At 39.2% G+C, this 12,361-nt stretch overlaps 1 protein-coding gene across 4 annotated transcripts in view; it reads left to right on the forward strand.

Annotated features, from left to right (window-relative positions):
• MYLK2 (myosin light chain kinase 2) overlaps window positions 1-12,361 on the forward strand; it is a 688,091-nt gene that overhangs the window by 406,398 nt on the left and 269,332 nt on the right. For all 4 annotated transcript variants that reach the window (XM_044090332.1, XM_044090333.1, XM_044090334.1 and 1 more), the window contains one exon: window positions 5,631-5,941. In XM_044090332.1, the coding sequence (XP_043946267.1) occupies window positions 5,631-5,941 (311 nt within the window). The remainder of the gene's footprint in view (window positions 1-5,630; window positions 5,942-12,361) is intronic.

Consider the following 12,361-nt stretch of genomic DNA (forward strand, 5'->3'; position numbering starts at 1 on the left):
TAAACATCTCTTCCCTTGAAGGTTACAATTCTTTGAAAATGCACTTGAAACTAAATTCCTTGAAAAATGCACTTGAAACTCAGTTCCTTGAAAAATCAGCTTTGTAGTTGGGGTAGAGAGAATTCAGGCTGTTTTCTGTAGCTAAGGTACAAGGTCTGAGCCTAAACAAATTACTAACCACCTGCTAACCTTAACTAGGGCATTTCACTCTCTCACACACATACCTCAACCTCTTAGTGCAAGAAATCTGGACAAAGCCTAAAATAAATAGGGAGAGATTATAAATATTGCTCTCATGAATTTAGAAAATTATTAGAATAACAGAATTTACCAACTTCAATCCTTTTTATGAAAAACAGACACACATATGGGGTAAAAATTTGGACATTCTGCAAAAACGTGGACAATTGAGGTGTATGCTATCTTGCTCTCTCTCACACACACACACACACACACACACACACACACACACACACACACACACACACACACACACACCTCTCAACCTCTTAGCACAAGAAATCTGGGCAAAGCCTGTCATAATGGGGAGGACATCATCATCATCATCATCATTATCATCATCTTTCGGCTTTTCCCATTAGGGGTCGCCACAGCGGATCATCTTTTTACATTTCTTCCTATCCTCTGCATCTTGCTCTGTCACACCAACCGCCTGCATGTCCTCTCACACCACATTCATAAACCTTATCTTAGGCCTTCCTCTTTTCCTCTTACCTGGCAGCTCCATCCTTAGCATCTTTTTCCCAATATACCCATCATCCCTCCTCAGCACATGTCCAAACCGATGCAATCTCGTCTCTCTTGCTTTGTCTCCAAACTGTCCAACATGAGCTGACCCTCTAATATACTGATTCCTAATCCTATCCATCCTAGTCACACCGAGTGCAAATCTTAACATCTTTAACTCTGCCACATCCAGCTCTGACTCCTGCCTTTTTGTCAATGCCACTGTCTCCAACCCATATAACATAGCTGGTCTCACTACCCTCTTGTAGACCTTCCCTTTCACTCTTACTGGTACCCGTCTGTCACAAATCACTCCTGACACTCTTCTGCACCCATTCCACCCTGCCTGTACTCTCTTCTTCACCTCTCTTCCACATTCACCATTACACTGAACTGTTCATCCCAAGTACTTAAACTCGTCCACCTTTACCAACTCTACTCCCTGCATCCTCACCATTCCTCTACCCTCCCTCTCAATTACACACATATATTCTGTTTTAGCCGTGCTGACCTTCATTCCTCTGCTCTCTAGAGCATATCTCCACCTCTCCAGGGTCTCCTCCATCTGTTCCCTACTCTCACTACAGATCACAATGTCATCTGCAAACATCATAGTCCACGGGGCCTCCGGTCTGATCTCATCTGTCAACCTGTCCATCACCACTGCAAATAAGAAAGGACTCAGACCTGATCCTTGATGTAATCCCACCTCCACCTTAAACGGATCTGTCACTCCCACTGCAGTCCTCACCACTGTCACACTACCCTCGTACATCTCCTGTACCACTCTTACATACTTCTCTGCCAATCCCGACTTCCTCATACAATACCACAACTCTTCTCTAGGCACCCTGTCATATGCTTTCTCCAAGTCTAGAAAGACACAATGCAACTCCTTCTGACCTTCTCTGTATTTCTCCAATAACACTCTCAGAGCAAACATTGCATCTGTAGTGCTCTTTCCTGGCATGAAACCATACTGCTGATCACTAATCATCACCTCCCTTCTTAACCTAGCTTCTACTACTCTTTCCTATAACTTCAAGCTGTGACTGATCAATTTTATCCCTCTGTAGTTACTGCAGCTCTGCACATCACCCTTATTCTTAAAGATAGGTACCAAAACACTTTTTCTCCACTCCTCAGGCATCCTCTGACTTTCCAAAATTTCATTAAACAATCTAGTTAAAAATTTCACTGCCATTTCTCCCAAGCACCTCCATGCTTCCATTGGTATGACACATTTTAAATATTGGTCTTATAGACTTAGAAATTGATAGAACAAGTTTTGTAGTAGTACAAATTTTCTGAAGGATATGAAGTCTAAAGCTCAAATGTCTGCCATTATTTTCTGAATTCAGTCCTCAATGATTTGCCAGGGATTTGACAGAAAAAAACACAATAGTATGAGAAACAGACCAAAAATATGAGGCAAAAATCTTCAAGCCTTGATTAAAAAAAATACCTTTAGGGTTTTTGAACAAGATCTCACAAGATCATTAGGATTAGCTCTGCAGTACCGGTTTACTTCTATTAATTAATAGCTGGCAAAAGGTAAGGACTTGAAGCATACAGCAAGCAACATAAATCCGTGACTTTAACTCTCGTACTTGGAGGGAACAGAATATTTGTTTAAATTTCCCTCCAAGTTCCAACTGTCAGGCAGAAAATACAGGGCAAGTGAGCAGCTGTTCAGCCTCAGCTGCAAACGTGGAAGTTGTTCCTTCTTCTTCTTCTAAACATTCAGGGCAAGCAGCTGCTTAGCTGTGAATGCAGAAATTAAGCTGCTCAGCCACAGACAGGAAAGTCTCTGTCTTTTCTTTCTTTCTTTCTTTCTTTCTTTCTTTTTTTTTTGTAAATTGAGGCTAAGTAACGCAGCTTTTTTTTTTTTTAATAAAGAAGGTTGGTCACAGGCCATCAACTCCCAGATGATGCAGAAGTCTGAAATTCAGGTGGGTGCAAGTCCTGAACTTATGCACCCTTAGAATATATCATTTGGACCCCCTGGGTATTGCTGACCACAGTTTAGGAATCACTGGTATAGAAAATAATGTCTTAGTTTTTCAGTTCCCATGATGTAAATACACAAAGTCTTAAAATCATATAATGTTAGGGGTAAAGGTTCATAGGTGTTTACTAGGCTAACGACCACAAGGGCCTTTTTAAGCCTAGTCATGCATCCCAAATCTCTGGCAAGTTCTGATACCCTTGATAAGTGTAAGCATGGGCCTGGGAGATGAACTATTTACAGATTACCTGTGTCCATTAGAGACATAGGTGCCAAACCAGGGATGAATTTCCGGTTTCCCATCCAATTGTGCAATTTGCACTTGAATTGGGTTAGGGAGTAACTCTGCTTCACATGGATGGGGAGCCTGTTCCATAGATGGGGTAGTCTCTGGGATACATACCTATCTCTCCAGGAGATCCTATTTATATCACAGGCAAGGTTTAAGTCTTTAGAATGGGTAATTCTGGTGCTGTTTGTTTTGTGGATATGCAGGAGGTTTATCAGAGTGGGGTCTGACAATGCCCTGTATGCCAGGCATAAATCTCTCTTCACAAGCCTTTAGGAGAAAGAATACAGGGATAGGGCCATGAGGAAGTCTGCATAGGAAATATTACTTATACCCTGGACGTTCCAATTGTTGGATATGCCTGATTAGGTACATACCAAAGGGGGCATTGTACTTAATGATAGGTCTCATGAATGCCGAATACATTGGAACAATGACTTCCTTGGACTTAGATGCCATACCTTTGTTTATAAGTTACGCAACATAGAATGATTTCCTCACCACTGTAGACACGTGATGATCAAAGGCTAGATTACTATCTATGTGTGTCCCTAAGTCCCTGACTACTGGGTCAACTCTAAGGGGTGTGTTATCAATATGATAGTTACCAGGGATGGATGACTTCCCAAAGGATACAGTTATGCATTTCTTTGGAAATCAGGTATTCCCTTATGCCTGAAGCTGGATAATCTCAGTTAGTATATTTAAATAGGAGCAGGTTATTTGATCAATGCCACTTTTATTGTATGATGTTCTATAGTACACATTAAACTGAATGGCAGTTTAAACAAATTTTTTATTTTTTAATGTTTTTGATGGAATCTGTTATTTATTTATTTATTTATTACATATGCTGAGGTTTGTGGAACTGGTTTTGGAGTGGTGTTTTTAAGTGTGGTTTTGGACTGTAATTAGGTAACAGGGGAGCAACGAGAAGTTTGCCATGACCAGTGACTGGTCTGTTTTAACAGTTGTGCAACTGTGGAAGTGGTATAAATAACTAAGAGGCTATGAGGAGTTCAGGTGTGTTTGCTTCTCCCTCCACAAAAAATATTGTTTGTGTATGCTCTGTTACATTTTCAGTTAATCTACATTGTCCAGTTAACAAATTTAGTTTTGGTTATTTTGTTTCATTACCACAGTATCTGTTGCACTGATATTCATTGCCATGACATGAATCCTATTTATGTCATGGGGGTGCAGAGGGTACATGGTACTGGCCTCCCTGCAAAGAATCTTTCAATAAATTCCTCAAAAGGTTCTGGTGAACTTTGCTGGTTTTGACAAGTGGCAGGTAACAAGCTGGTAATCAGTGCAATTGGTAAAGTAACAATTCCACCTTTTTGTAATCTGTAATGACAGAAGTAAAGGGATATGTCTCACAGAATTTGGGTATCTTAAGCATTGTCCTTATTCATCCTTCTTGGCAGAACCTTACATTTAGAGTCTTGATGTGTGTACCCAACAAAGTCTGTTTTTATCTTATGGGGTAAAACTGGACAATAGAAAACAATGTGCACTTGGATACAGGACTGTGTTGCTTATAGCTTACTGCAGTCCTCCCTGAAAGCATCAACACATTGCCCAACCCAGATGGACAAACATGGTGATGATATCCTCTTAACAGGTCAATCAGACATTTGATTAAGTGGATCCCTGCTGTAACTAACATTCCTTTCCTGCTGCAAATGCCTCAGTACTTTGCAATAAAACCATCTGCACTGTTAGAAAAAATCTTTCCACACTAAGTTTATATTTGTTCTATTTCTGGCTGTCACATCAACAGAGAATGTACTGCAGTCGCCAGTGTGACATAAAGGAAACAGACCCAAAGGACAGTCTTATATTTCCTTTGGGATGAACACCAAAATTCTTCATATCACAGTATATTTTGCCCTTATCCATTTACAATCAAGACTATTCCAGACATCACTCATTATGACAGATAAGAGCAGAGTGTGTCTCTATGTATACTGTGAAACTGTAAATAATGGTTTTCAATTTCTCTAAGTGCACATCCCAAGTATATCTACAAGTGATTATTGAAGACAAGTCCATCTCTAATATTAAACACTGAACGGCCTTTACTTTACCACATAATATTACAGTGAGGCTATATTACCTCAAACCTTTTCATTTTTCTTTATGCATTACAGCACAGAAGTAAATTATGATTGTTGCAGCTCATGCAAATCCTACTGGTTAGTTATGTCAATAATGACTGCTGTTGTCTAGGGAGATCCCTGTTATTTTGAAAGCTGACCTTTGAACTACTGTACCAAAGCTGTCCTGCTTGTTTTGCACTTGTTTGCTTGATGCATTGTGTCTGCCCTTTTGTTCCACTGTCTGCCATCTTCCTGGTCTGGATCATGTCTGAAACACTCTCCTGGGGCAGTTCAGCTACTGGTTATCTAATAAGTAAAAAAACATTGCTAAATGCACGAGTAACGATAAGCTGTGCGGCTGTGAGTTATTTAGTCTTTCTTTAGCAACACATAACGAGTGCAGAACAATTGTATATGACAGCTACACAAGTGAAGTTACTGCCTCATTTATATATACATATTTTTTATTGATAAAACATAGGTATGAAGTAGGGAAGGAGAAGGTTCCGGATTCAAAACCAGCAGGATCTAGTTCAGAAAGTGACACACAGAAAAATGCTGCGATGAATCTTGGAGGAGTAAACTGCAACAGCACTACATCCGCAGCAGAGACTGTAACTGGAAACAAGCCCAGCGACATTCCCATTAGAAGCACGGAGAGTGAAGAAAGAAAGTCAGAAAATGCACAGGCCTCACCCTATATTGAGATTAAAATGCACCTAGACAGACTGAATTCTGTGACTGTGCTCCAACATGAAAAGCCACGCAGGGAGGGTGAAGTCAAAGTAATAGGTAAGGATGACCAGTAAAAGAATTGTGCAGTGGGAGCCCTAAATATTGCTTCCAGAAAGCTATATATTTTATATTCTTTCTTTACTTATTTGATTGTTTATTTGTTAGGTTATTTATTTATTACTTTGTTAATGGGGTTGGTAAGCTGGTTTGCAAACCCTGTTCAGCCATAACTCAAGCCAAAAGGCACTTATAATGTCTTTAAATGTCACATGCATTTATAAAATTACAAATGTGCTTACAATAAACAAATCCTATATTATTTAAAATGTGTAGATGATATTACAGAACTTGTAAGAACAATTGTTTGTGCATTAGGTTCAACAAAACTGTTCCACCATTTCTGAGGAATACATGTGAAGGTCTACTAATAAAATTAGCCCACCCTTGCAGTTTCAGTTGTGTGGTAAGTACAGAGAATACTGCTCTGCTCGCAAAACAACTGCAGCTGCTTGTCAGACACCTAGTTATGGCAGATTAAACCTGCTCACAATAACGCATATCCTGGTGTGCGCTAATACATTTATAAAATATCTGCAACAGTTAAAGAAAAATAAACTCCTTTAAATGCTTATCTCAGATACTTTTTTGAAGAATTTAGCTAGGTGCTAGTTTTTGCTTCTTTTTCTTGTGTCTCAGCATGTTTACTACATGAAGCTATGGACTGATAAGTCATCTCTGTTCTGATTTTCTGTATTCTGTACAGTGTTTATACCTACATAACAGAACAAATAACTTTATTTGGCACCACATAGCTAACAGCGGTGCTGATTTGGTGTTGTTTCTGATGCAAGGTGTGTACATACTTATGACAACTTTTCAAAACCACCTGATAGATATAGAGCAATGTCTGTAAACTAACATCCCTGAAGAAATGCATGCATTAGAATATACTTGCACAAGTCTTGTGTAATATAAAACTCCGGGCCAAAATGTGCTTATTAGTTGATGGTTGAAACCTTTAATGACTCATCTGAAACTCAAATGTTGCACACCCTCAATAATAGCCTAAGCTATAAGCAAATCATATGCAGTAGTTATCATAGTTTGTAAAGCTGTGTGCCTGGAAATACAGAGTATAGATTTGTAAATAGAATGGAGACAATGTAGCAGTGTGGAAATACAGAGTATAGATTTGTAAATAGAATGGAAACAATGTAGCAGTGTAGAAATACAGGGCATAGATTTGTAAGTAGAATGGAGACAATGCAGCAGTGTGGAAATACAGAGTATAGATTTGTAAATAGAATGGAGACAATGTAGCAGTGTGGAAATACAGAGTATAGATTTGTAAACAGAATGGATACAATGTAACAGTGGCTCTTGAGTTAGGGGAATTTATGTAGAAAGCACACATAGGGTTTAATGTACAAGATATGGTCAGTCATGGACAAGTTGTGGTCAGTCATGGAGTCAGGCCATTTTTCAAGTGGCATAACATTGAGGAAGGATTTTGTGAACATGAACCTAGAAAATAGATGGGACTCTGTATGTGTATGTGTGTATTCGGGCATGTATATTTGTGTATGTATGTGCACAAGTGTATATATTTGTGTGTGTGTGTGTGTGTGTGTGTGTGTGTGTGTGTGTGTGTGTGCATGTGTTATAGTGTGTACACGCATCATGTATGCACGTGAGTGTGTGACTTAGCACGTTTGTGCATGTGTGTGAGTGCGGATGTTGGTGTATGGCTGGAGTTTGGATCAAGCCTATGAAAACTATCGATTCAGCTGACAGACTTAAGATCGCACAAAGTAATTTGGCAGTCTCATCAAATACTTATTAAAAATCAGAACCTTGCTTGTTAATTATTATGATGTCTGCTGTAATTAAAGCATGGTGGTAGTTGTTACAGTTGTATATTTTCTCTGGTACAGCTAGAATATTATTACTTGTTTTTTTGATCATCTGCTACTGCTGACTTCAGGCTCCTCAAAGCAGCTCCTTATGTTCCTGTACTCCATATAGCTCATATTTTTTGGTTTTGTGGTGTTATCCACACCAGAAGGTTCTCCCTTCCAGGAGGGCTCCTGCACTCAGAGGCCTCCAAACTCTGTGTATAAAGTGTGAAGGGTTGAAACCAGTGAGGTGTGTGGAGCAGGACAAGCTAGGAGAAAAGCTGTTATACTGCAGTTTGCTGTGAAGGTTTACGTACACCCCTTATCTCAACATCCCACATTATGCAGCTGCATTAGTACTCTGGGTGGGTGGTGAGGTTTGGCTTAAGGACATGCACATCCCAGGGCCATAGAGCAACCATGCTTTGTCAATCTATCCTGTAGACAACCAGCCTGGTGATCTCCTAATAGCTTGGGCTTTTGCTAGGGTTCAGTGACATCTGCCCAACAAATGCCCTTTTCTCCAGGATAGGCAGTTTTATCCTCCTCTGCCAGTGCCATCAAGAGTCCAACCTCCTTAACAAACTTGGGTTGTTTGGGTTATAGCCAGAGCTTTATCTTTCTATGCCACCTGAACGGCATATACACAGCTGGCCTTAGTTGAGCTTAGGTGAAGGGCTCTACTGGCCTGCTCCCTGGTGTGCTTTATCCCTCCACATATTGCCCAGTTCCTTCTTTAATCCAGGCCTACCCACACCATCTAGATTACTTTTTTCTTCCTTTTCTCATGGTTTTCTTACTCTGCCTTTTTTCCTGCAGTCATTCACTCATTCGTTCATTCGTAATTAGGCAAGACTGCATTCTGAGAACTGTGGGGGAAATAAGTGTATCAAGCCAGGGGTCTGGGGTCCACCAGGTTCACAAACATCAGGGGGTTCTAGATGGTCTGAGGTACAGTTTAGACTTTTTAAACAACTTTTTCACTCTGTTGTGCCTGAACAAAAATCCTGATTAAGGAAAGAAATCTTACTCTTCAACTTTTTTTTCCAGCATCTTTTTGACACACACTAACTGACCAAGACTGCACTGTAAACTGTGGAGAAAATAACTAAATTAAATTGGGGATTTGGGGGTTGATAGACTTCCAGAAGACATGGGCTTCTAGATGATATGAGGTGCATTTCTAACATTTTGATCCAATTATGACCTCAGACAAAATCTGAATAAAGAATGAAAGCCTTATTTTTAAGGAAGAAATAAGTTATATTCATGGCTTAATATTTAAAGCTAACAAAATAGCATTTCACTGAGAAAACAAATGCTTGTAAGGATAAATAAATCATATCTGGGAATAGTATTTGGCTCACTGATCCCCCCCCCCCGAAAAAGATGGTCACCTTCTGTATACCCAAACAGAAAGAACCTCTGCAAGTACGGCAGCTGCACGGTCTCAATCGAAATCAAAACTATCCAAAAAAGTAATAGCACAGCATACAGTGGCAAAATTATCCTTTATTGTTAAAGTGCATCCGCACTATGCAAATAGAACAGGAACAGACTCGTTTTCGGCTTTACATTTTAATAGCCTTCATCAGTGTTAGTGCATAGTTACTTAATCATTCTTTAGAGTCATAGTTTAAAGGACATGTGACCAGTTAACGATGCTCATTAAGCCCTGGTTTAAAGAGACCTTCTAATTTGACAATCCATTTTTTCTCCATACCATTTAATATTTCATGCCACCCTAATTTGTTACTTCTGGGTCTTTCTATCTTGTCTATGATAGTAAAATTAAATATTGCATTTTTATGTGTCATAGTATGTTTGTATAGGGCATTGGTTTGTTTATGGTGTTTAATATCGCTAAGATGTTCAGAAATTCTAAATTTAAGGGGTCTCGAGGTTTGCCCCATATAAAATGCTGAACAGTTGCAGATAGCTAGATAAACCACCCCATCTGCGAGGCAATTTCCAAAAAAGAGATGTCATAAACTTGAGGGGTATTACTGAAGCATTTGGTTTTTAGAATTCTAGGACAATGAACACAGTGACCACAAGGGTGGCAACCAATTAAGGGGTCCCCTGTCAAAGTAAATTGGAAATGCTTTTTTTATCAACTTGACAGTGTTTATAGTGATTAAAGTAAGTAGCAAGATTGTTACCTTTCCTAAAAGAAAAGTAGCATGCAGTAGTAGTAGCAGTATCCTTCTGTATACCCCCATCTGTGTTAGACTGAGCTAAAAGTCAAGGCACAAATGGCAACAGTCATACATCTTAAGTTGCTGCTGCTATATATATATATATATATATATATATATATATATATATATATATATGGGTCTACTTCATTTGCCCGAACTTCCATTTGCCCGAGTCCAAATGACCGAAATTTCATTTGACCGACACTTCATTTGACCGACAACTATTATTGGCAAGAAAATGGGATATGCCCCCTTCCCCACTGTAGTGTGACCCTGGAGTTAGAATATATAGTTAGGGGGTGTGTGTGGGGGGGGGTGAAGCCCCCCACTTAATTTCATATTATATTGTTTAGTTTTGCTTTAATATTGCTTAGTAAAACAGAAGTGAGTGGGGGGCTTTGCCCCCCACCCCCCCTAACTATATAGTCTAACTTCAGGGTTGCACCACAGTGGGGAAGGGGGCATATCCCATTTTCTTGCCAATAATACTTGTCAGTCAAATGAGATTTCAGTCAAATGGGGTCGGGCAAATGGGTGTCAGGCAATTGGAAGTTTGGGCAAATGAAGTAGACCTATATATATATATATATATATATATATATATATATACACACACACACACACACACACACACACACACACACACACACACACACACACACACACACACACACACACACACACAGACGCACACACACACACACACACACACACACACATATATATATATATATATATATATATATATATATATATATATGTAAATATACACATATACAATGCTCCCTCACTCTTGCCCCCAAAAGGCCAAAAATAGCCTCCGTCTGTGCAACTGTCTAATAGCAGACTAGGAGAAAACTGAAAAAACCAACAGGAGATCACATATTTCAACCTTTTGCTGTCAGACATGCATAAACTTAATGCCTCTTTACTCTTCTCCCAAAAGATAGCCACTTGTATACGCATTTGATGTTTGTGTGTGAGGAAAGTGGAAAAAAATAATGATCAGAGTAATATTACTCTATTATCAGAGTCATTTGCTACTCCTTGACAGCATATTGCTGATATACAAGCTACAGTGACCTTCTGTGTTCACCTCTAAAGCTTGTGAAGAAAAGTAAAAAAAAAAAATAATAATGACCATACTGTGCCCAGCCCAGTACAAGTATAGTGACCTATGAACACCTCACAGGTCTGAGAAAAAAAAGGATAACATTGACTCCAGACCCTCCCCTCAAGCTACAGTGGCCTTATGTACACTCTTCTGAGCAGGGCCAGTTTTAGTCTAGGTGTTGTTTTATAGCAGAGGCCACTACTAAATCCATGTCAATATCCACTTATATAGCCTGGGGATGTAGGAGTCACCAGGCACACACACACTGTTAAAGTCTGTATGTTCAATGATGCATTTAACATCTCAATTTTTAAAGACTGTTTAAACTAAGCAAATGACAAGGGGGTTGGTTTCTTTCATCCAGACACCACCCATCAAGCAGTTAACAGCCACTTCTGTGTACAATTCATATGCCTGACTGTAATAAAAGAGGATGGCAATGCAATGCATTTCATGTTTGCACCACATAAAACAATTGCCATACATTAAAGCATTTCAGGTTGCTTCATACAATTCACATTCCTGCAAAGCCGAAATAATGAACATGTTACAGCAGACACAGTCATTTTCTTCCACAGCCAGTCCTAGCAATTATTGTTACTTTGTGCATATCTCAAATGTTCAGTTGTGTAATCTGTTTTACATCATACATATGCACAAAGTCCTGCAAAGCCACATAGTATCTGTTCAAACTCAGCAAGCATGAGGGTCAGTTATTTTCAACAGATATGTTCACAGCCCTACCCAGCAGTTATAACAACTTCTGTGTACACTTCAGACATATGAAATAAAAAATGATGGATATGTATTTTTTAATTTATTCCACAAAAGCAGTAGCTATACATATATTAAAATATTCCAAGTAGCTTCACATAAATCAAGCAATCTTGCAATGTCAGAATAATAAGCAAAGAGTAGTCATTAGTCATACTGCCCCACAAACAGGCCAGCATTTTTACATGTTGTTGTCTAATTCAGTTGAGTAACAGAACAAAATGTTTTGCTTCGACATGCACTTCCTGAGCAATAAGGTAGGGAACTCCAATGTCTGGCATTCATGCCTCTTAACTTGCTTACACAAGAATTCTGGACTCAGCCAAAAATAATGCGGGTGGTGGCAAAGCTCACAAATCTGGGACAGATTTTAAATTTTGCTCTTGCAAAGTTGCTAGACTAACAGTTTTGCATCTGCATTAGCATTTTTTGAAGGATATGAAACATGAAACTTGAGCAGCTGGTATTATTTTCTGACTTCAGTCTTCACTGA

Source organism: Protopterus annectens, chromosome 12.part0, assembly GCF_019279795.1.
Source record: "Protopterus annectens isolate FY-2018-M chromosome 12.part0, PAN1.0, whole genome shotgun sequence".
In the NCBI taxonomy this organism is placed as follows: Eukaryota; Metazoa; Chordata; order Ceratodontiformes; family Protopteridae; genus Protopterus; species Protopterus annectens.